Source organism: Diadema antillarum, unplaced genomic scaffold (genome assembly GCF_040938485.1).
Source record: "Diadema antillarum isolate AM-2024a unplaced genomic scaffold, OU_Dant_1.0 seq00000533_RagTag, whole genome shotgun sequence".
In the NCBI taxonomy this organism is placed as follows: Eukaryota; Metazoa; Echinodermata; class Echinoidea; order Diadematoida; family Diadematidae; genus Diadema; species Diadema antillarum.
In genome coordinates this window covers 1,002,482-1,026,950 of record NW_027271484.1, presented here as the reverse complement: position 1 = coordinate 1,026,950, position 24,469 = coordinate 1,002,482, and the positions used below count along the sequence as shown (strand labels likewise).

General features: G+C 38.7%; 2 protein-coding genes across 2 annotated transcripts in view; one reads left to right on the top strand and one right to left on the bottom strand.

Annotated features, from left to right (window-relative positions):
- Positions 1-1,181: 1,181 nt before the first annotated feature.
- LOC139734612 (kelch domain-containing protein 2-like) lies at positions 1,182-10,057 on the bottom strand. Its single transcript, XM_071645396.1, has 12 exons — positions 10,002-10,057; positions 9,525-9,683; positions 8,658-8,937; positions 7,687-7,930; positions 6,634-6,753; positions 5,846-6,033; positions 5,247-5,385; positions 4,563-4,620; positions 4,008-4,099; positions 3,064-3,118; positions 2,126-2,223; positions 1,182-1,399 (listed from the first exon to the last, which is right to left on the bottom strand). Exons 1-12 carry the CDS (start codon positions 10,055-10,057, stop codon positions 1,182-1,184), a joined length of 1,707 nt encoding a protein of 568 aa, XP_071501497.1.
- A 2,206-nt stretch (positions 10,058-12,263) lies between these two features.
- Positions 12,264-24,469, top strand: part of LOC139734611 (putative ATP-dependent RNA helicase DHX57) — a 33,412-nt gene continuing 21,206 nt past the window's right edge. The window contains exons 1-13 of the mRNA XM_071645395.1: positions 12,264-12,380; positions 14,006-14,374; positions 14,762-14,959; positions 15,383-15,571; positions 16,988-17,109; positions 17,650-18,530; positions 18,921-19,042; positions 19,638-19,833; positions 20,289-20,413; positions 20,743-20,876; positions 21,283-21,337; positions 22,070-22,284; positions 24,217-24,323. Of these exons, the coding sequence (XP_071501496.1) occupies positions 14,025-14,374; positions 14,762-14,959; positions 15,383-15,571; positions 16,988-17,109; positions 17,650-18,530; positions 18,921-19,042; positions 19,638-19,833; positions 20,289-20,413; positions 20,743-20,876; positions 21,283-21,337; positions 22,070-22,284; positions 24,217-24,323 (2,694 nt within the window). The 5' untranslated portion in view covers positions 12,264-12,380; positions 14,006-14,024. The remainder of the gene's footprint in view (positions 12,381-14,005; positions 14,375-14,761; positions 14,960-15,382; positions 15,572-16,987; positions 17,110-17,649; positions 18,531-18,920; positions 19,043-19,637; positions 19,834-20,288; positions 20,414-20,742; positions 20,877-21,282; positions 21,338-22,069; positions 22,285-24,216; positions 24,324-24,469) is intronic.

Here is a 24,469-nt window from a genome sequence, read left to right as displayed (position 1 = left end):
TGCACTGTAAGTGTTTTGAATGTGGATAGCCATTGACCCTTACCTGTTGAAACAAGTTATAATCACTACTCCAGCAAAAAGGAACATAGACATAAAATGAGATATAGTCTATCAATTACGAAGGAATGTTGTTATGACAAGGACCTAAAAACCATAACAATTACCTTTTTATATTAGGTTTCTCATTATATCGGGGTACAAAACAATTTAAAAAAAAGTAAAGAGTTAGGACATGCATAATCGCATTGTCATATACAAGAGGGTGTTGTTATATTTGACCTCTCTGGTTCTACTGTGTCATTCACTGCTTACTGGTATTCATATACAAATCAACCAACATTGTCAAATGTTAACATAACCATATTTATACTGCACCACATATTTTCAACAAAATATTTGAACAAAATTTACATATGCTGCAAATTAAAGATTTTAGTGAACCTTGCTACATGTACAAAGCAACAAAGAATTATAGATTAGACTGTCACTATTAGACCTACACATGAATTACGAAAAAAAGTTTAAAATGTAAAAAAAAAAGAAGAAAAGAAAAATGGCTTGATGGAATGTTTAAAGAGGTAGACAAGATAGAAAATCAATGTGCTGTAGATTTGATACAGTACAAGCACAATCAAGTACAAGGTCATTATAAACTAAGTGAGCCATTTCTAACTGATTCCTTATTCATGGAAAAATGCAAGAATCAAATCATATACATTGTGGTTTTAAAAACCACATACACATTGAAGAAATTTTGTGGTCATGTATGCTGTAATTGTAGTAATTGTGGTAATTTTAGTGGTTAATGGAATGCATGATATCACTGCACATTCATTTTCAAGAAAGACAGGTACATTGTAAATGCATAGGTTATGTCAAGTGAACACATCCAGTTGAGTCTGCTGTACACCTTAACCCATCAGACACTCATCTCATTAAAGTTTCAAAGGGATGAACTCTTTATCCCTAGATAATGAAAAAGCAGAATTCCCGCAGTGAGACAAACCATGTCCTATTTCCTGAATTGGGCTTCATTTCAGTTTTCCTGCAGCAGATGCAAGTTCCGGAGGATGGCTTTAATATAGTAAGCAATGCTGATCAGAGAAAAGTTGTTGGAATGTTGTGGCTGTAGAGTTTCTTACTGGAGAGCGCTTTTGAAGTTCATGACTGTTACAAGAGTTTCATGCATCCTGCGATACCATCCTGAAAGGAATGAGGTCAGCGAAAAAATTGCCCTCGTTATCACCTCCTCCAAAGATTGCCATTGTGGTGCTATGGCTGGTATTTTCCTTTCCGTCCTTTACTTGCCGGTTGCCATGGATACTGATGATAGTGTGACCAGCTCTGATGCCTATGGGAGTGTCTGAGTGCAGTTCAGCTGGAGTCCAGGTGTACGTGTCTTGAGTTAACAAAATAAAAGAAGAGATAGAAAACATGTTGTAGAAAACAGATGAATATCAGTTAAGTTATTGATGTAAGTAAACTTTTCAAAGTTTTCTTTTCAATTTGCACATCTGACCTTAGCTTGATTTTCTCAAATCCTTAAACAGCAATGTTAGAGGTTACTACTGTAAATGTGAAAAAGTATTTTGATCAATGTCCCGTCTTCATGCAAACAAGAAGACCATGGATTCAGCGAACACAGAAATATCAGTAAATAGTACACATCAATGACATTCAAGGAAAAAAAAAATTAACAATCCATACAAAACTTGTAAGGTTTGTTGAATCAATGTGCAGTCATAGCTGGATAAGAAGACTACAACAGTTTATGATGTTATGATGAAGAGAATTCAGCATATCTTATTATTTCTAGTATAATGAAAGTGCACTTGACTTTGTATCTCTTCCAAATGACAGGAAAAGTAACATTACCCATAACATTTTGTCAGGAACAAGTTGAAGGAATGAGTGTGTATACTTTTCATAATCACATAAGAACTTGGGGGGAATGCAAGTAATCAGTAAAACTTAAATCAGGATCGCGATGGAGTCTGAGTCATACTGGTATCTAATGGTAAAATTTGGGGTACTCATTTTAAATACATTGTACTTTGAGATTCCTGCTTATTTCATATCCTCAGCAATTTAAGCTGAGGGGTCATGCCAACAAAAGTTTACTCACCAAGATGGAAGATGAAAGCATCTGCAAGAGCATCATTACCATTGTAACCACCATGGATCAAAACTCGGTTACCAGGAAGAGCCATGGATGCATGCCAACTACACAGCAATGAATAAAGAATGCCTCACTACATTATTCCAAATAAAAAACTTGCATTAATGATACATGTAATCATATACATATGTATATATATATATATATATATACATATATATATATATATGCACACACGATAGCATTTTTAAATCATATTGGGGTGCTCAAAGTTAACTTTTCAACATATTTTACTGAGTTAATTTCACATCATCTTTTCACATGAATCATGTTTTATCGTTATCTATGGATGATATATACCACTGATCGTTATCATTATTAATACTGCTATTTATAGTATCATAATGACATTAATGGTACATGTACCTGTAGCAGTCATAACATTGACGATAATGATAATGAAGTAATAATATCAATGCGATAAAAAAAATGATCATACAATATTAAAATAGTGAAAGTTGGTTCATTGGTTCAGTACCAATCTAAATACCAATGTGAGGATGACATGTAGTTACACTTTGATGTCAGTTATCGCATACCAGTATACATAGGATATTTTGTTTTGATTGATGAAAACTACTGCACAAATTGGCCCGAATTCACGAAGGTGGTCTAAATTTAAACCATGGTTTATGCATATTTCTTCTGCGTATTTATGATTGACAGATTGCGTACGCTAACAGCCATCCAGTAAAAAAACGTGCATTGATGCGCGCAAGTATTGGTACGCCTATTTAACGCTTATTTTAGACCATGGTCTAAATTTGTACCATGGTTTAAATTTAAACCCCCTTCGTGAATTCGGGCCTTTAAGTCCAAACAGTTGGGTCCAAACATTGTTGAATATTGCAACAAATCATGGGGTCATAAAATTGCTGCATTACCTTCTGGGTGATGGTGGGGTACCTGTTACTTTGGGAGCAGTAAACTCCATCAGGCCTGATACAAGAAAGAAAATGATAAAACAATCATGTCAATAAACTTATTTCTATAACAATTGATTCCTTTCAACTACACTGTTAAAAATTTGGTTTGGTGTTTCTTATTCAACAAACACCTTGAATTGAATATTATGATGATCATGCCTGAATACATATTTCAATGCCTACTGCACCTGCATGTTCACTGCACATAGAAATGTACCTGCCTTCTATTACCCAGTTTATAATGCAAGCGGGTTTCAGAGCCTCCTCGAGGAGGTTGGAAAGCCCACTCTGAAAAAGCAGCCTCTCATCTGTTTATACTGCTTGCCAAAAGCAGGCCTTAGCAGGCCCAACCGGCTCCTTCCCTCTGATACATGTCACGGGCTTTTGCACGAAAGTGTGCAAGTTGAAAGGCTTTCTTCAGCGGGGATTGGTCGAGACGGCTGGGTTGTTTATGTAAGCGGGCGGTGACCTTCAGCGATAACTTCCAGGTCGGCTGAAAAGCAGCTTCTCGAATCCCCTGGCGTTTGCAGGAAAGGCTGCTATAGCAGGCTCTGAAACCACCCCCTGTAGGTGGTTTCAGAACCTGACCTGATCTGATCTGATCTCCTTTTGTCTGTTTATACTGAGCTGAAAGGCTGCTGAGGCTGCTATAGGAGGCTTCAGAACCCCCTTTTTGCTCAGTATAAATGGGGTATGAGTTTGGTAGACTCCCTGTAATCTTGTCCTTCATTACACTCTTTTGTACTAGAATAAACACATCACAAATGTCAAGGGTCAATCCAAAAAGCTTCAGCTTTTATCAGTTTCGGTCACTTGAGAATATGGCTCTGACTGCTTTGCAGTATTCACTGGTAGCTTATTGTTAATCAATGAATAGCCTCACAAGAAATATCCATACTTACACAGATCCAGGATATGTAGATCATTAAAGCAGAATGGTGCGTCCCAGCCACCAAAAATGACCAGTTTATCTCCGAGCAGTGTTGCCGAGTGCCTGAAATAGCAACCATAAAGAATTCAACCAAAGGAAGATGAGTGCTCAGAAAACATTATTATGCCTCCTAGAGTAGGTACCCTTTTATTCAACCAGGAAATATACATAATTCAGTGGTTTCAAGTATAGTATGCTGGCATACATATTTTTTTTCCCGTCACATGCAATCTAAGTTACGCCAGGAGCATCAGGAATTGCCTTCTCCTTGTTTCAGATGTCAATTGCCCACACTTTGAACTCTGAACTTGATATCAAGAATGGGAAATTCAGAAAGATAGTCAATGATAAACATTTCACTTTTTAAGGTTCTTATACAGCAATTTACTCAGACGAATCATCCTATGCTTATATGTATTGATGTATTTTGATAACACATGATTCCAGATATTTTTTTTTCCTAGAGTTTCATGACATCAGCTGTTTCACTAATAAAAAAGGGGAAAAAGTTACTTGTAAATCATACCCAGATCTAGGCTTTGGCTTCATCCCCATGGTCACAGGTTGATACCAACTTTCAGAATCTGTGAAATGGACCAAAGTGGTTTTGTATTAGAATGTTTCACTGCAAGATAGAACATATGAATTAATACAATAACAACAAAAGTTTCAGAGAACAAGTATATACAATAGATACAGTCAGTGATAAATCACAACTCCATGAATCCTTGAAGTACTTGGGGATTTGGCTGAAAGATTTATCATCTTGCCATCATTAAATTGGCACAAAGTGAGAAAGACATGAACAAAAATGTGGCAATTTCAAGAGAAAAATAGGAACTTTAATCTGCCAAATCATGTTGCCAATTTGAGAATGAGTTATGAATAATAGTAATAATAATAACAATAATAATAATGATAATAATAATAATGATAATATAAGTCATTAAATCATATTGGTGATTATGAGGTCTTGAAAATTCTGCAATAGAAACAAACGATCATAATATATGATGAAAGAAGCTAAAATGAATAATTCTTCTTTTTTGTTTTTGTTTACTTATCCCCAAGAAATACTTAGGAACAATAGTAAAAATCATATCTAAAAAAACACACATGCAGCATAAAAGTGCCAAAGTATGGTATCCAAGGTTTGTTGGGTCAAACTGGACTACAGTAAGTTTGTTGCCCTACAGCCTGGACAGTCTACCTGGACTGTAAATGATGACATCACTGCTGCATCCATCTGGCTGGGGGTCTGGATTAGGATAGACACCACCAAATATGTACAGCTCATTGCGGAAGATGTTACTCGAGTGATACGCCCGGGTTGGTGCAATGCCAGAGGCCTTTAGACAAGAAGGACAGAGGGTATATAAATTGACTCTTCTGGCTACAAATGGCATTCGCTGTATTTGCTTTTGAATGTAAGTATTATGTAGATGCAGATAAGAGGCAACATACAATAAAATGTCCTTCATTTTCATTACAGTAACAATGATAATTCCTAAGCAACAAAACATATCTCGTCAAACCTGCCCTAGCAGCCGAGAAAAGCCATATTAAAGACTCTGCCATAAATGACCCCCCACAAAAAAAAAAAAAAAAAAAAATCTCCCCCAGAAAAAAAGCCACATTACAAAACCCTGTCATAGCAACCACCTGTCTATAATGACCACTTTTTCCTCCCTTGGGTGGCCACTACAGGCAGGTTTGACTTTATATGAGTCATACTGTGAAATAAAATAAATAGTAGAAATGAAGATGGGAGTCGGGTAAGCATTGACTCTAAGCTTTAAACATGCTTACCTCCACATGTGACCAGTTCCAAGTTTCAAGGTCCAGGACATGCATGTCACTAAACCAGCGGAGATTCTTGGAACCTCCATAGACATACACACACTTAGCCTGTGCGTCAAAGGTTGCGGTGTGACCCATCCGTGGTGGTAATTTGGCAGACCCCTCCATTGTAGGTGGACTGCTCCAGTCACCATTCTCTGAGAACAAAAAAGGTAAGTGTAGTCTGGTGGAATGAAGGCATTAAACGTCTGAGGAGCATATACCGAGTGTTGTTTACTCACCTGTTTGGTTTGGAATGCTGCTATAGATACATAAAACAAAACAATGTGTATGCAGTGATCTTTGTTGCCAAACAAGCAGTGGAGATATAGCTAAGACCAGCTCCTGTTCATCAATGATACAAGCAAACAAAAGAGTCAAAACACACATAAATCTAACAAAGAAAACGCTACAGGCATTGCAACATTTGACAATTACAAAGTTGATGGATATATCTACTATAGAGCAGCTATTAATAAAAAAATGTCATCTTAGTGGATGAAGAAAATTTGTATTTGTCAAGTCACTCACACTGGCTATATACAAGATGTCATTTGAATCTAGCAGCTGATACAACAGCTAGGACGGCAATCAAGCTTTGATAGTGGACAATGAAAACATTGTTAGCATTGCTCATTTGACCCAACTGTGTAACCAGAAAACAATAAATTGCTTTTGAGAATCTCACTACCAATCAATCTACACTCAGTTAGTTTACTTCAAATATATCAATGTGCAAACAGAGCAGATGTACATACCTGTGTCCAGCATCCAGATGGTATCTCTGCTAATGACCTGCCCATGGCCTTGTCCACCAATCAAGAGACTCTTCTTGCTTCCAATGGAACAAAGGGTGTGACCCCAGCGGGCACTAGGTCCTGTCAAAACAGGCACTGATGAATTAGAAGCTTGCAAGCCATGGTCCTTGGCTCTTAAGTGCTTAGAAACTTTTGTGTTAAACACTATATAAAAGTTACTTACTATCATCATTATAAGCTCATAGTTCTTTCTTTCAAATGATATTCACCACAATGAAGGATAATCTGCACAGGTAGCAGAACTAAACAAAACAAAAAATGGAAGGGAAAACAAAACACTGCTAAGGTAATTGTCAAAATACACAGCCTATTACAATGTAGTCTGCCATCGTGATGTGGTCTTTTAGAGCAAAGACTTTATCAGCAAACTAGCAACATAGTCACTTGATAACAAAATTGTGTGTATTGATCTACTGTAATTGCATCAAATTTGATGCATGCTATGCCAATATCAAAATGTGTGTACACATACCGTCCCCTCTAGCAAGAGGCAAAACACTCTGTCCCTCGGATAGGACATAAAATGGAGGTCCCGTGTATGAGAGAGTCACAGCTCATGCACGTAAAAGATCGCGCCTCATTCATTCATAGCAAAGAGCAGGGTGTCTAACCCGGTGAAGTGGTCCCACCCCACATCCAACTGGACCCCATGGAAGACCAGCTTAGTGTAGCTGAATATGGGCTATCCAGCCATCTTCGCAGATGGAAATGAACAACAACAAATGTCAGTAAAGACTTCTTGTGAAGCTGCCATTTTCTGTTCTACAATAGATGATGGATATGTTTTTGTTAAAGTAAGCTCCTGGCATGCTATCAAGCTGACATCAAACTTGGATATCTAACTACTAGATGGATGGTGGGCCCTCTGGGTAATATGCACCACCTCCTCTCCTGAAAGTGGTACATCTTGACCGCTAGGTCAAGATTGCTCTAACCATACTTAAGGCTGCCTTTGCCGAGTAGGTACCCAATTATGTACTTGTTTGAGTTTACCTGAGTCTCTACTGTCCCTCTTTGCAGAGGATGCCTGCTGGGCAGCTGTGGCCTGAGTCTGCTGCCCTCTGCTGTTTTCAGTCTTTGAAGACAGGGGCGATGAAACAGAGGACTTCTGTCTGATTGACTGCCGCTTTCTGGAGGGAGGTGTTGAGGTGTTGCCTTTTCCCAGGCTGGCTTTCCGTTTCTTGCTGGCTGAGTGTGAAAGGTGTGGTGGTGTACTGAGCGTTGTCTGTATCTGCAGCTAAAGGAGCACATAAAACGATGTCAACATGGTTTGGCAAGTGTTTGTCTCTCAACTATGAGCCCACCATAACACTAATTAAACATGCAATTAAATACAGTATTACATTACTGTAGAACACATACTGGTACTGTAAAACATAAAAACTGCAGCATAAATACCGAAACTCCTATTGGGTTAAGAGAGCAGTAGCAGGGACAAATAGGCAAACATGCTTTCTGCAAGAGGACCTGGACCAAGCAATACTTGAGAATGGAGTTTGAAAGCAGAGGATATTTGATGTGAGGCTTTGAGGCCTGCCTCAGTCAAAAACTTTGTATCTGTACATGAACAAAATACTCCTGACTTCAACGTTTATACCACCCTGAGATTAGCAACAAAGTAACAATGTTAGAATGATTCATACAAAATGTCCTATCAGCACTATAGCTGATAAAGTAATAACAATCCTTCTATACTGCACACAACTTTTTTTTTAAGACTTAGAAGCAAATGAAACATAATCATGGAGGTTTTCGTGCTGCATCTGGTAAGGATATTATTATTAATGCATCATCAGGTTACATGACAAACCAGAGGACAAACATTCTTGAAGTACATTGTGTAAAGTGATAGAATTCTTAACTGTCAAAATCCTACCATCTAATGATTATAATGGTTATTTGCTCCATAAGCAAAGATGGTTTCAAACAACTATGTCATGTACACTATGCAGGATAGTATATACCTGTGGTGTTATCTCATCAATGCCTGCCTTGCCCTGTGTCTTGGGGCTGGGGCTTGCTGTGGACGTCATGAGAAGCCTGTCAGCCTCAGGAAGGCAATCACCCATCATGAGTTCCTGAGATTCCGTCTGTGAACTTTCGACTGTTTCTTCTTGATTCTTTGTCACAGATGATAACTGGTACCCAGCTTTCTCTGGAGTCTCAAGAAACTTCTTCAGTTCTGCATCAGTCCCAATATAAAGGTGGTAGTTGTGTGTTCCTTTTGGGACTTTAAAACCTTTGCTATAACAAGGTTGCCAAGAAATTGCTCTGAAACAAAAACAAACCAAGCCACACAAAACAAAACAAAACATAAAAGAGTTTGTGGTAGGTAAAAAATGCTTACAACCTGAAAGGTAGCCCTGATCTCTTGTGACTCACAACCATCATTAGTAGAGTGCAGGTAATTCATCTCCCAAATTCTCTAATATTGTTCAAACTTGTTGTTGACTATCTTGCTTTTAACTTGACTCAAATCAATATCCTTACAGTTATAATTCCTCCTAGATAGGCATTAAATACAGGTTTCCAGAAAACCAAGTCTGGCAAAAAATAGTGATTTGTCATTGCACTAGATACATGTAGGCAGATCACAATTTCAATTTTGTCTATTGCCGTATATTACTATAGTAGTTACCAATCTTTATCTTTTCTCTTAGTGCGTGTTACCACGCTAATAAAATGTTTGGCCTTTGACAGTTGAAGATGTGTTTAGCAAGCCGCTGTGATTTATCTGTTTGGACTGTGATTAAGTAGTTGTAGTAAACAATAAAAACACTATTGCCATTTTTGTTGCAATATATGAGTTTTCCCCCCATATAATAACTGACCTTTCACTTTGATGCATGGTTCCTATGTTCAGATGATCTGACCTCTTCTTCAGATTCACAAGGACAACCTGCAGCCTGAGGTCTCTCTTCCATGGCTTTGATGTCACGGCAAACACCACTACCACGTCAGGAAATGAGCGAGGAAGAACATAGCTCTGCCTGTGGAGGTTGAGATTTACATGAAATGCATAGATTTAGATCTAGCCCTACACCATAATATATGAGATCAAAGGAACCGTACATACATGTACATTGTACAATCATATCACAATCCAGCTAAAAAAGACTCTATGAGACATATCAATGTCATGATATTGCTGTAGTACTACAAGTGAAAACATAACCATAGACAGAAAGATCCATCTGTCTGGATAAGTCTTATTTGTTGACGTTATAGCTTTCCTCTGGAGACATACAAACATAACCAACACAATGTCAATGAATGATTTTGTCCGGAAAGAAATGAACTGAACTTACCCAGGAGTAATGCCAGTGGGCTTGGAAGATGGAGAGAATATGACGTAGTACTCCATGTCACATGTCAATGGTACGACTATGACTAGAGTACACTGCACTGTATAACTCGATACTCGTTGCTATTGCAACGTGTCGATCAGCTCGGCATCAGCTCTTCAGGATTTTGCTTCACAGATCTAGTCGTAGGCCTACTCTTGTCTCGTCTCTGACCTGAGTCTGAGCACTATCGAAAATATCCTCGCGTCAGGTCTTAACTGCGGTCAATATCTATTTATTGCCGTAGCTAGGGTACTAATGTTGCTCTTTAGGGAACTAGAACGCGTTCTAGAGGGAGAGCTCTCGGCAGCAGGAAAGGCAGCTAGGCAACATAACAGTCAGCTTGGTCAGTTCATCCTGTGTTCACGGCTGCACGGCACGTTCGATCGTCGGTGGCTAGCTGTAAGTACCGGGCAGGCCGGCGGATGCGGAGGAGCGGAGTGGAGGCAAGGCGCGATACCGGTGTCAATCAGCTGCTTGGGTATGGTTTTCCGCTTGTTGTTCACGGGCTAGCTAGCAGCGACAGTTTCACATGTCGCGCGTTTACTGACGATGACCATCCTATTACAAAATCTCTCATTTCAAGTATTTATAGGCTATAATAGAATATTTAAAAACCACTTAGAATACATAAAATGCTATATGTATAAAAATATTTTTTTTTCATACTGATACTTTATTATGATACATTTATTAACAATAATACCTATCATAAAATCAGTACATGAAATTGGCCATACGACTAGCTAGACTCGTCTCTAGACCCCAGTGCAAGACCCTCCAAATAGTTAGATTTCATCCAAAACAGCTGGCTTCAAAAGTTTAGTAGTTAGCACCAATATATTACATGGCATTTATAAATAAGAGTGGCATAGTGTTGTAAAACAAAATTCCCAATGTTTGAACTATCAAATTTTCAAACGGGAGCTTCATTTTGAGAAATACTTTCAACACTTGATTTGCAATTGAAATTTTTATGCATAGGCCTATTCCGCTGTGGTAATCACATATTGCCAATGTATCTGGAAGATATAATCACATTCCTAGTAGAAATGAAAGATTTTGTACCCATTGCAATGAAGATGAAATTGATGATGAATTTCATTACCTATATCAGTGCAGCCTCTTTAATGAACAACAAAAACAAATACTGGAATTAAAAAGACATAAACCTGAAACTATATATGAAGATGGAGTTGCATGTGAAATACATATATGACACATGTTTAGATTATCTATTTCATCCTTTTCTTAGTTACTACCTAAGCTATATTTACAGGCTGTGCCTGGGATCTTCATCTCTATGATTAATTTGTAACTCGTTTTTCCAGTTTGTAACTCGTTTTTCCAGCTCGATCTCCCCGCTTCCTCTCCATTTCTGATCTCCTCTTGTTTTCTTCTCCATATTTCCTACATTCTTTGTTCACTTTTTTATTTCTATACATCTTTGCATTTTTCTTTTCTTTTTTTTTCAATTATGTCACGTGTGTCTCTTTTGTTATTGTTAATTTTTATAAGTACTTTGTAATCAGTTTTGGTGCATCCTTCACTCTTCCTACTTCCCCTCCATTTCTCCTCTCTCCCCCTCGCTCTCCCCCCTCCCTCTCCCTCTCTCCCTCTCGTCATAAATGTTTCTTCCTTTGTTTTTTGTTCGGATCACTATATCGTGTATATCTTATTTCTGTAAATTTTTTTCTGTTCATCAATTTTATTTCACTCTTGTTTACTTTATTATACACTAGTTATTTTGTATTTTATATTGTTAAAGTAATTTGCAACTCTGTATTATCGAATTTATAGCGTGAAATCTTTATGATTTTACATTGGACTCCAATACCCAGAATATGGGTTGTTGAGTAGTAATATAAACGTTCAACTCTAACTTTCAAGTGATCCTCGAGGTCAGGATCCTGTGCAAAAGAGATTTTATATCTAATCTCTTTGATCCTGTAAGTTTGTGTCGTGCGCGTGTGCGTGTGCGTGCATGATCAATGCAGTAATTGCAACTGTACAAGCCCCTGCACTGCCGCTGCCGTCTAGTCTACAGCATGCAACATGATCATTCATGATGTTGCGCAACGTCTTGACATCTCAGAAAAATAGTTTTTGCATTGTACTGGAATCTACACTACGTACATTGTACATGTATGCTATGGACGGAGAGTGTGCACAGCGCTAGCTGCAGTCAGGAAGACACCAGCCACTTTTATCTACCCGGCCTGGCTTGCTGTTTTCATCAGCTTTCGATGTAGAGTCTAAAGAAGCCCGAAATGTATTAGCACCTATATATCTTCAGAACCGTTCGCATAGTGACACGGACTGACTTCTAGTAGATATCTAAAGGTTTGTAACTTAGGACTTGTATGGATGCTGTGCTGTGGATGATTAGGGAGTAGAAACTAGTCTAGTGCACATGCGGGGGCTGCTGCAGTGTTAGCTGTCATGGCAGACAGGCGAAGCCTAGTGCGGCTCGCTCACTATCACTCGCTCGCCCTAGCACTAGCTACTAGCACTGCAACGTTGCGAGAGTTTATCGTCATAGACTATGATAGAGGTATACTTTCTGGCATAGCTTTTACCTCCTCCTCATCTAATGTTGTTTTTGTAAGCATTATTCAAGCATAAACCTCATTGAAAACTTATATTCTTCCCCACACTTCCAATTAATACTTCTCCTCTCTCTCCCTCTCTTTCTACTAGAAATTCTAGGCACAAAAATCAGTACAAGTACCGCCGGTACTATCATTAGTATCATAGTATAAACAGTAACACGTTACAACTTGCTTAGGGGTTTAAAGTTCCAACGGTTAGTAGAGAAAGGGCCTACATACAAATACTTTGCCGTGAGAGTTTCTGGTTAAACTACTGGCTCAGAGGCCTATACATAGACAACAGTTCTAACCAGAAACTCGAAATTAAGCAAAGAAGGCATAGACTGTCAAGATCTATATTTTTTGTGTGTGTATTTTGGATAAAAAATGTAAACAGAACAAGGGGAAAATAGAAAAACATGTGAGGCAAGAAGTCATGTCGGTGATGCAATGTTGTGAGGGAGCCCTACACTTAGGCTACCTTAAGATAGAAGCAGCACATGATGTCAGAATTGCTAGTTGTGATATTACAATTGTTTTGTTCGAAAATGGTACGTTTCAGAGTGACAGTATGAGCAATAATGCGCAATGTCAGACTTGCTTTGTGACATCACAATTGTTTTGTTAGAAATTGTTACATTTCTCGTATTGAATGTATGAAGCATTGCGCAATATCAAAATTGCTTTGTGACATCACAATTGCTTTGCTTGAAATTGCTACATTTCACAGATTGATGGTACAACACAGTGCACGATGCCAGAATTGCTCTGTGATGTTACAAATACTTGGTTAAAAATTGTTACATTTCACAGGTGACAGCTCGAAGTGATGGTACAAAGCTGCACACAATTTCAGAATTGCTTTCATGTGACATGTTCCAAATAAGTACAGTTCGACCTCGATTATCCGGCCTCCTTTTATCCGGAAATCTCTATTATCCGGACACGTTCATGCAGTGAAAGACTTTTTGTTTTCATCCAAAAATTTAGATAAAACAGTGACTTTAAACTCAATGAAAATTTCTACAAAACTCACACGATTTTCCTTCACACCACATTATCATCGTAAAAGTAAGCAGTCATCACCACCGTTGCGGAGTACGCTACCTGCCTAGCTGCCAGTGCACTGGGACGGCAGCTTGGATGGCAGCTATACATTAACATTGTGTCTCCCATATCCGGCCAATTCGCTTATCCGGATGAGCGCCGGTCCCGACATGGCCGGATAATCGAGGTCGAACTGTACTGTCATTTTACTAATAGTACTAATAGTACTTCATAGAGTGTCAAACGTGCCAACATTCTGACATAGTTGAAAATACCTACATTTCATATCACATTTTCCAGTTTCATTTGAACCTCTTTGGTATCTATCAGTGAAAGGGAGGACAGAATCATGAGTCAGCCAACAGGTGTGAAGAAGAGAGGGGGTAGACCCAATCGAGGTGGTGGGCGCTTCAATCAGCCAAGGGGTCGAGGTGGAGGAGGAAGAGGGGCTGGAAGAGGGTCACAAGGAGGCAGAGGAGGAGGCAGAGGAGGAGGCAGAGGAGGAGGCAGAGGAAGGGGAGGTGGCCCTGGCAGTCAGGGGGGTCAGCAGCAGAGGCAGCAGGGAGGGGCAAGGCCCCAGGGACCACGAGCAGAGACTGGTGCAAGGAAAGGCAAAGGCATTGACATGATGTATGACGATGATGACTTTGTGTTGATGCCTCGGCAAGAGAAAACAAGCTCATCAGGTAGCTCGTCAAGGTAATTAAATATCTGTTTATTTTATCAGCAATGTCAAACAATGTACAATACAGCAGAGAGAAATTGTGTTTGACTGTGCGTATTTGGTTTTTAAAAAATGTGCTGCAAGTCTCAATACTACAGACAGTTGATTTGTGTGTTGTGTTTTTTTTTTAGCCTTGTGATGTGAAGTGTTCCAAAGAGGGTGAAGATATAAAGATTGATGCAAATTTGGTACACTTTTTCCTTTGCCCTTCACCAGAGAATACTGTGGATCAGTCTCACTGTAATAAGATCAATGAATTTATAACTATTACATGGAAAGGTCGTTGCAAGGATATCGGTCAAGCAGTGTACACTGTCAGATGATAAGACCATCTATTATGTGTAATTCCATTTCCTTGATAGTGGAAGGAGCTACAACCAGTCTCATCAAGGCTACAACCAGTCTCATCAAGGCTACAACCAGTCTCATCAAGGCAGAAGACGAGCCCATCCTTCCAGCAAGGTCAAGATGCAGTCCCTCCACATGAGTGATGAGAATCAGGAACTTGTCAAGGATGTCCTCAGAGAATTGCATGGAACTGAAATGGACTTTGACATTGAGTGAGTTATGACATTGTCAAGATTACTGCTCTTTCCTCATCTTCCTCCTCTCTTCAGAATTCATTCTCGGCAAGCAGATCAAATTAGAATACTTACTGCATTTAGATTGCAACAAAGATCTTTTTTATAGTCTTATGTCATTGCAGCAAACCTGTGAGCAAAATCATGGAAATTTTGAATTTTACGTGATGCAAACCCAACTCTGACAAAACAGGAAGGTGTATCAACTAAAGTCCTGTTATTTGTACTTAATCTGCTAGATGACTGATGTCAGTAAATATAAGAATGTTGTTGAATTGAACAATTGACAATAAATGGATGTGACTATTTAGGATACACTGAGGGGGCGATCTTAAACTGAGATGTCAGATACAATGGTTTTATGATTGATAATTTGTTTCTTTTTTCCTGTGCTTGTTTCAGTGAGGAGGATTATGAGGAGCTGGACTATGACACTGCTAGGCATTTTTGGACAGATGATAACTCGCTAGTAGTAGAAGCAGCAGGATCTGTTTTCAATCCACTGGTTGCTTGGCAGGCAGAGGGAAGTGATGGCAATGCCAAGAAAGACAAACAGCAGTTCAGCAAGTATGCGGTTGAGAAGCTGATCAGGTACGTGTGCTCCACGTCTCATCATGGCGAACCAAGAACAGAACAAAACAAGACATGCTACAGCTCATAGCCCATGTCCAATTCATATTGGACTGAGGATAGAGTAGAGTGGGATATACTGTAAAACATGATATATTCGCGGCATGAAATTTTCACGAATTGGAGCTGACAGCCTTTTTTGTGGCATGAAATTTTCGCGAAGTGCCACTGGCGTTCAATGCATATAGTGTAAACAAGAACTTTCGCGTGCATTTTAATTTTGCGAATCTTGGCACTCGCGAAATTCGCGAAATTAAAGTGCACGCGAAGATTCCTCGTTTTACGGTAGTATGTAGACTATGTGTTCATTTCAAAGAGGTCTGAGTTGACAGATCATTGAAGATGTGTACTAGTAAAACTACAAGTGCAAGTGTCTGCATTAACTAAAATGAAACAAATAGGAAGTAGGTACTGGGAATTGAAATAAAAATGTGATTTTTCACATTATTTGACTAAGGAAAAGAGACATACACTGTACAGTGAACGTAGTTTGGTAGCATTGCAAACAGGAAATAAATTGTTGCATGCCATAACAAAACCAGATGGTAGCATCAATTTTATAGACAGGCACCTTGTATATCAGGTGCCCAAAATGAACACTATTGTGTCTGCCTTTGTGGCCTAAATTCTTGTTTTTGAGTATTACTGAGGTGAAAAACTACTTAACTAGAAAGTTCAGAGTTTCTGCTGTCAATATCTGTTCTCTTTCTGTGTCAGAATTGTGTGTAGTTTTGCATATTACCTTTTCTATGTAAGAGTGTGCTTTTGCTGTAAAACTCACAGAAGTGTCTATTTTCTTTCATAAAAGGATATCTTTGATTGCAAACTTTGATTATGATTAGTGATATACAATGTACTGTATCATCATTATTAATTCTGATAAAGTGATATCTTAATGCACTGAAATATGATATGTTATTGATTACACCTATCATGGTATAACAATCCCCATATGAAACATATAAATAGCATTCCATCAAGGCACTAGTCTATGTATGTCGCACTCTTCCTGTATCCAGGGGGAAGGCTCGTGTGTGCCGTGTCAAATGAAAACAAATGAAATGAGTGTTTCATCTTCAGCTGCATAAGATCAATGTATCAAGTATAGACTAATGTCATTTTAACTGTAAGCTTGCTGATTGCCCAATACCATTTCGATAGAGAATTCAAATAGGAAACAATTTTTAACATAGAAAGAATTCCAACCTGTGTCCATACAGGCTCTGTTGGGAGCGTAAATCACTTGCACGATTCACTCTTTGCCTTACTGTTGGTCTTGGAAGAATATGCAAAGTGTGGAATGTAAACCTTTTAAAGCGAGAGGGCCTTTACCGGTATTTACAGGCCACTGTATGATCACACTGTGTCTTCCTACAGGTGTGGTTACCCAAGGCAGGAGTGTATGCAGGCTCTGGAGGAGAATGATGGAGATGCCGGGCTGGCCCTTGAGCAACTCTATCGGGATTTCACAAAGAGTGTGCAACTTACATTAGATAAAGGTACCCATGAAAGGGGCTATTCGTTCAGCGCGTGACAATTTAAAAGTTGACTGTTCACTGCGTCTGAATTCAAAAGATAAGTCACATGCATCATGTATTGCTGACGATGGTTTAAAAGATTCCTGTGTCAGTAGAAATTAGGCATGCAAAGTGATAAAAAGTCTCTGACTTTTCTCTAAAACCAAGAAGAACCCATGGACAATGAAAGATAAGATGAATTTCACCATTTACAGAACTGCCTTGTTTCTTGGCTTGATAGATTTCTTATAATCAAAGAAATCTGATTCCACTAAAATTTCTTCTGTGAGGTGTTGTGCAGTTGAACTTTGCCTTCCTTACAAGATATTAGCAGATACAATGCATTTCAGACTAGAAATGGATATTTTTGAATTATGTGTACAAGAGACATACAAATATATCTCATAAGATGCTTAAAGGTCTTGGAAGTGAAATGAGGGAAATTTTATCTCACCACAGACTGTTCTGTGATGTTTAATGTTAAGGCTTTACCTGTATGTGGTATTGTTTCTCTTTGTCTAGACGCACTCGATGATAGTGTCTCCATGGAAGATGCATTGGAACAGAGACAAGAAGAAGCCCTTGCCTTAAGTGCCATTTATGGCTCTGACTTCATGGAGAGGATACCTAACAATGTGTGGACCATGAAGTTAGAGCTCTCGCACATCAATACATGCCTCAAAGAAACCCATGTGAACAATAAAAAAAGGACCGAAAGGAGAGGCCCACCGAGTGGGCAGAGGCGAAATGTGTGCCACTTCTACCAGCAGGGACACTGTAAATTTGGCAGCAGTTGCAAATTTTTCCATGACCCCCTCTGGGACACCAAGGAGGGTGCAGCTGAACAAGCATCATCTGAGGCCGTAGAGGATAACAAGTGGTTTTTGTTGGAGATCAGATTTCCCAAAGATAACCTGTATCCATGGGAACCGCCCATTATAGGTTTCTCCTCCACCCATCCAGATTTCCAGACTGCCCGGTGCCTGAATGTGACGAAGCGGCTGGCGAGTGCTGCGGCTGAGCAGGCCCCGAGTGGGAGCCCTGCCGTGTTTAGCCTCGTGGGCATCTTGGAGGATGAGGAGGACATGGCAGCCATGCTGGTGGAAAAACTGGTCAGGTTCCAGTCGTCAAAGTCATCTGCCTCCAAGAGTAAAGTGCAAGATGAGGAAGTGAACGATGAAGATGACGAGCCATTGGAGGATGCTGGTAAAGAAATCCTGGAGGAGCCCTCGAGTAGCCAATCTGCAGAAATTTCAAAGGAAATTGAAAAGCAGTCTGCAGTGCTAACAGGACGAGATGGGGCCAAAAGTCTGGGAAAGAGCCTGTATGTACCACCAAAGAGGAGCAGAAAAGATGAGGAGAAGGATAACAAGAGATTGAAAGACCAATTCAGGAGATCACAGGTTCATTCTTTATTTCTTTTCCTTTTTTTTTCTCAAGTACTTCAATAATAGAATTAATTTGGGTATTAATTCCTCTTGTTTGATAAGTCCGTATGACATTTTTTTTTTGCTACATTGCTTCAGTTCACATCTAAAAACAATATTATTTCCGTAAACATCCAGTATTGAAGGTAGACTAGCACAAGTGAGGTTTCCTTGACATTTTGAGCTGTCATGTTTAATCACTGGAGGATAGAATTTAGAAGACAATAAAGAATTTCCTTCTGTATTTCTCTTATGCACTTTAAGAATAGTTCCCTTCGTCCATAATTCTATGTTTCTATTCATGTAGTATGCACTTCCATTTCATGATATTTCATGGATGTACATGCCTCTTTACTGATGATTTAGACCAGCAGTGCCTACAAAGCAATGATGGGAAGAAGAGAGACTTTACCAGCATGGAAAGAACAGGACAACATCCTGGAGACCCTGGATGAATATCAGGTCCTTGTTGTCAGTGGAGCTACAGGGTGAATAAACTTCTTTGTCAATTCCATGTTGCCTTTAAGGATATGAGCCCCCATTCTCGAACTCCTTTCCTGTTTATCTGAACTTTGCTATGAGAGGCAAGGCTTTGCATTACCAATCAAATAATAAACCGATATGTTGATATCATAAATCCAATCGTGAAATCATATGAACTTAGTTTGAGCATCCTATTAATTTGTTTACAGACACCCTGTCCCCCAGTAATCCTACTTCTTTGTGTACCAACAGTTTTACAAAATTGCTATTTAAGTAATTTTGACACTCCATAGTCTTTAATTCATCTGAAATTAAAATAGTTTTGCACACTGTTTCTGCCATGGTAGGAGTATGCCTATTCATTGTGATAGACTATTTTAGATTTATTCCATTTGTTTTTTTTTTTGTTTTTTTTTTCTGGTACACCTTGCACACATCACATGTGCAAACAGAAGCAGTAAAGATTTAACCATGCTTTATGGACTTCCATGAAAGAGCTAGAGCTCAGACCTGTGACAGACATTTTGCAAACCAAACACACTAAACACTACTGGACCAGTGCTTACATGTGAGTCACATATGATTTTTTGTGAAACTCAGCTGTGGCAAGACTACACAGGTACCTCAGTTCATCCTGGATACATCCCTGAGGAAGAAAGGGTCGGAGCTGTGCAACATCATCTGCACCCAGCCAAGGAGGATCTCTGCCACTGCTGTGGCAGAGAGAGTTGCCAAGGAGAGAACCACTAGGATAGGAGACATTGTTGGCTACCAGATCAGACTGGAAAATAAACAGGTCAGTGAGTACAATGATTGATTTGTCACTTTGACCTCTGCATAGGAAACAAGAGACAAAAATCAAGATGAAACTCTTCCAGAGCTACCAATAGCCAGATCACTACGTGTTTTTTGTCAAAACCTGCCTTCCGTATAAGTGATATCTTGCGTTCAATTTGACAAATGTGGAATGCTGTGACAAATGAAACAAAGTATTGCAATGGAGCTCCTGTAGTAGTACATTAATGAAAAGTTTGTTTTAAAAATTTTGACACACATAGCAGTGTTGATCTGTTGCCATCTTTAGCCTCCAATTATTTTCCCAGAAATGTGTCAATCCAATTGGTTTTGATCTTTGTGAGTAGGAATTTATCTTGTGAAAAATGTGAAGGCACATTATACTGGAATCAACATCCAGGTTTTGAAAGTTGAATGTTGATGAATATGATGTTGTGAACCGTCTTGTATTTGCAGTCATCATCCACCAGACTGACCTTCTGCACAACGGGGATCCTCCTAAGGAGACTGGAGAGTGACCCTGAGCTGAGTGGGGTCAGTCATGTCATTGTTGATGAGGTCCATGAGAGAAGTGAAGAGAGGTGAGCTCTAGGTCTCCACGAGTTTGTCGTTGTAGACAAAACTTAAAAATGAGGCAAAGACCACTCAGAACTTGGGTTGGTACTTGCTTGCACGCACTACTTTTATCAATGTAAGTGACAAGGGCCTATGGTATGTACTTCAGAACACACTCCTATTCTCCTTTACATCTGAATTTTTCTTATATTTCAAGTTTGATGTTTCATGTATGGAGGTTTGATGAGGTGCTAGTTCATGGATTACATGTATATTACGCCTTGATTTCATGTCAATTTAAATACCAGTAATGTATATTTTGCCTCTGATTGCATTTTCTCCTACGTGTATTTAGTGACTTTCTGATGATGGTGCTACGAGACATGCTTCCCCAGCGACCAGACCTACGTGTTATCCTCATGAGCGCCACACTGAATGCAGATCTCTTTTCTCAGTACTTCTTTAACTGCCCTGTCATAAATATACCTGGTATGTGGCCAACAACAAAGTGTTGTGTTTGTTTGATATAGATCTGCATGACATTTATTTAGATATGTATCGATTTCAAGGTGCAGTTCATCACAGCTAAACTAGTAATTTTCAGAAAGTTCCTGCAGGTGAAATGGAGACGTACATTTCATTGTTGCAAAGTTGTAGTAGCCACTGCTGAAGGGAATCTAGTAAATTAGTACAAATGAGAGAAACAAGTGTTTGTGATATTATTATGAGCTGCACCTTGTAGGCAATTATAGACCAGCAAATGTATGTTTCAATTTCTATATAGAAACCTAATCTGAGAGATCTGATTCCATTTTGATGTTCATGCAATTCATCTTTCATGCACTGAAGAATATTTCTTATAGTCACACTGGAGTCTCTTTCAAATCATATACAGGTAAAACGTTTCCTGTGGACCAGTATTTTCTGGAGGATGCTATAGAGTTTACTGGGTAAGTTTGACGAGATCATTTTTAAGTCATCTTTTCTGTGTTTCTGCCCAGGCTGTTTCTGGACTCAGCATTGCTTGTAAGGGGAGTGACTACCATATGTAAGCATTTATCAGAAGATGCCTAAAAGAGCAGTGTCAAAATAAAAATCATTAATTTGTAGCCGTTAAAAAGGTAGAATGGTCTATAGTTGTTAACTTTCAACACTGATGCATTTCTTTCATTCTAGTTATCACAGGTACTTACCAGAAACAGTTAAAGTAAGTTAGCAGTAGCTGAGGTTGATGGATAGAAAGAAGTCAGCAGAAATTCATGCTCTGTCTGCATAATAGGACTGTGTCAAATTAGCCAACAATATCATGAGCATTTACTTTTAGATCTAGTACATCACTTAATCAGTTGAAAGTGGCACAGTGAAAATGAATGCACAAAACAAAAGCAACTGTGTTGTACAAAGCAACAGTCTCACACTTCTGTTGACCTCTATTTTTTTTTCTGAGGAATTCACATGCATCACTGCCACAGTCATGGTCATTTCTTCTCTCTTCCCCTTTACAAATTGACCAATGAATGTACACCCTACCCATAGATACAACAGCATATTTGATCACAATAGAGATAGTAAATCCTAGAGAGAGACTTTCATGTTTGAAGACAACATTTGTTGGCATCACTATGAAAATTTAGTTGAAACAAGATAAAGCTATATCATTTTGTTCTCTTTGATATTGGTAGGTATGTCCTTGATGAGAATTCCCCGCTAGCCAGACCTCTCAAACGAAGCAATGCGGCACCCTCGGAGGCATCTGCGAGGGCGCTAGGCAAGGTCAGGTATGCTGACCTCGAGGAAGACATTGCTGCAGCATTTGCTCAAACTACGTTCACTCCAGCAGCTGATAACATCAGAGATTCCAACCTGACCGTCCCTCAGGTGGCTCTTAGATACTCGGGTAAATAGTTGTGGCAGCCTTTGCTTTCTAATTTAGACATCTGGTGGTCAGAAAAATTGACTGGAAGTCAATCTCAATGACTGAGTATGCAGGTGTCTTACAAGATCTGACAAGAATGAATTGAATTACGTGAAGAATTGCCTAATCTTGTATTTAATTTCACATTAAAGAAGTTATGTTTTCTTAAAGGGATCGTATAGTTTTGGTTGAGACCTAGTTTCAGGTTTCCATTTTGGTGAGATAATGAGAAACCTCTTTATGAAATATGAAAAAGCATGTAATTCCATGAGGAATTCCATGTTTATTTGATGAAAACTGGTTTTGAAATGGCTGAGAAATCCAAAACAGAGCGATTCTAATAAAGTGTGGGACCCCACATTTTATTACTAATAGTAATATGATCGCTTTGTTTTACTCTGTTTTTTGGATGTTTCAGTCATTAAAACCCGGTTTTCATTGACCAAGTAAACTTTGAATTCCTCTTAAAATGGTATGCTCTGTACTATTTCATAAGTGTTTTCTTGGTATCTCGCAAAAAGTTAAAAGCCCAATTCTCATCTCCGCCGATACTGTACCATCCCTTCAAGCTGTATTTACTGAATATACTCCTTTCTGGCATTTGAAGAATAATTGAATAGAGAAAGCTCACAGGAATATTATAGCAGAGGATACTACTGGCTTCATTGTTCCCTGACATTGAACTTGCGTATGATTGATTACTGTAAAACGAGGAATGTTTGCGTGCATTTTAATTTTGCGAATTCCGCGAGCGTCTAGATTCGCGAAATTGAAATGCACGCGAAATTTCTTGTCACACTATATGCATTGAAGGCCAGTGGCAATTCGCGAAAATTTCATGCCACGAAAAAGGCTGTCGGCTCCAATTCGCGAAAATTGAGTGCCATGAATATATCATGTTTTACAGTATTAGAGTGACTCTATAGATGCAGTAGGATATATGTACATAAAGATATCATGTCAGTGAAGATCAGCACCAAAGTAAACGACCAGTACAAGTTCTATAGTATCAACAGCAAGAGAAATACAGAGTGCCTGAGTAATTGTGGACAAGAAAAGGTCTTTGCAACTTGAGCCCTGGAACAGAATGAACAAGCAATACTGTAGGAGAGGATTTAATGTCATGTTTTGCTGGTATCCAAAGTTCATGGATATGAGGCATAAAGTATGAAGCAGTTTTCCAAATTTTTGTCCAGTTATACTCTGTAAATATTCCTGAAATGTGTCAATTTGTTATCTATGAAGGAATGCAGCAGCCATATATATATATATATATATATATATATATAGCGAAAACTTTGAGCAAAGAAACCCATTTTCTTTGCTCAAAGTTTTCGCTATTTATTATTACAATTGTTTCTGGTCAGTTTTTCCTTCCTTGTTTCAAAATATATTACAAAAAGCTGCATCGCTTCGGCGATCCCTCACATTTATTCCAAAGTTGATTTACATCATTTGGGTTTATGTCAGGTTAATGTGTGTGTGTGTGGCACACATACACACACTATAGCTTCTGACCACACGAGCAAAGAGAGTTAAGGGTTTGGGACGAACACCGATCTAGGGCTTTCAATACATTGTAGCTCAGTCGGTAGAGCACCGGTCTAGTAATCCGGAGGTCTCGGGTTCGAATCCCGATGAAAACCCATTTTCTTTGCTCAAAGTTTTCGCTATTTATTATTACAATTGTTTCTGGTCAGTTTTTCCTTCCTTGTTTCAAAAAAAAAAAAAAAAAAATATATATATATATATATATATAGCTTAAGTCATTTCTTATCTCTTTTTGTTTAATTTTTCACATTTGAAAATGCAGCAGAGTTAGTAGTGTTTCATATGTGCAAATCAAAATTAAGCATTTATAAATGTCAACTACTAGTAGTAATATGCCTTTTTTTTTCTTCCTTCTGTGTCAAGAATATGAAATGTCAACCATCAAGACTCTTGCCACCATTGACCCAGAGAAACTCAACAATGACCTTATAGAGGAGCTTGTCAAATGGATTGTTGATGGAGATCATGAAGTAAGTCTGTCATTCTCTTCAAAGAATTTCCATTTGTGTACTCAAACTGCAGTTAATTCTTTAAGTTATATGACCCATTGCAGCAAGGATTACCTCACAGTATGCTCTACAAATTTCTTTGAACATTTGACAGCCTTAGTATTTCT

What these genes read in the sequence shown, in the direction of transcription:
- LOC139734612 (XM_071645396.1), bottom strand. Translation starts at nt 10,057, where the DNA reads ATGGAGTACTACGTCATATTCTCTCCATCTTCCAAGCCCACTGGCATT. An exon ending in TTGATGAGATAACACCACAG is followed by an intron (nt 7,931 to 8,657) that starts GTATATACTATC and finishes GTGCTCCTTTAG; the next exon opens with CTGCAGATACAGACAACGCT. An exon ending in TCTACATATCCTGGATCTGT is followed by an intron (nt 3,119 to 4,007) that starts GTAAGTATGGAT and finishes TTCTTGTATCAG; the next exon opens with GCCTGATGGAGTTTACTGCT.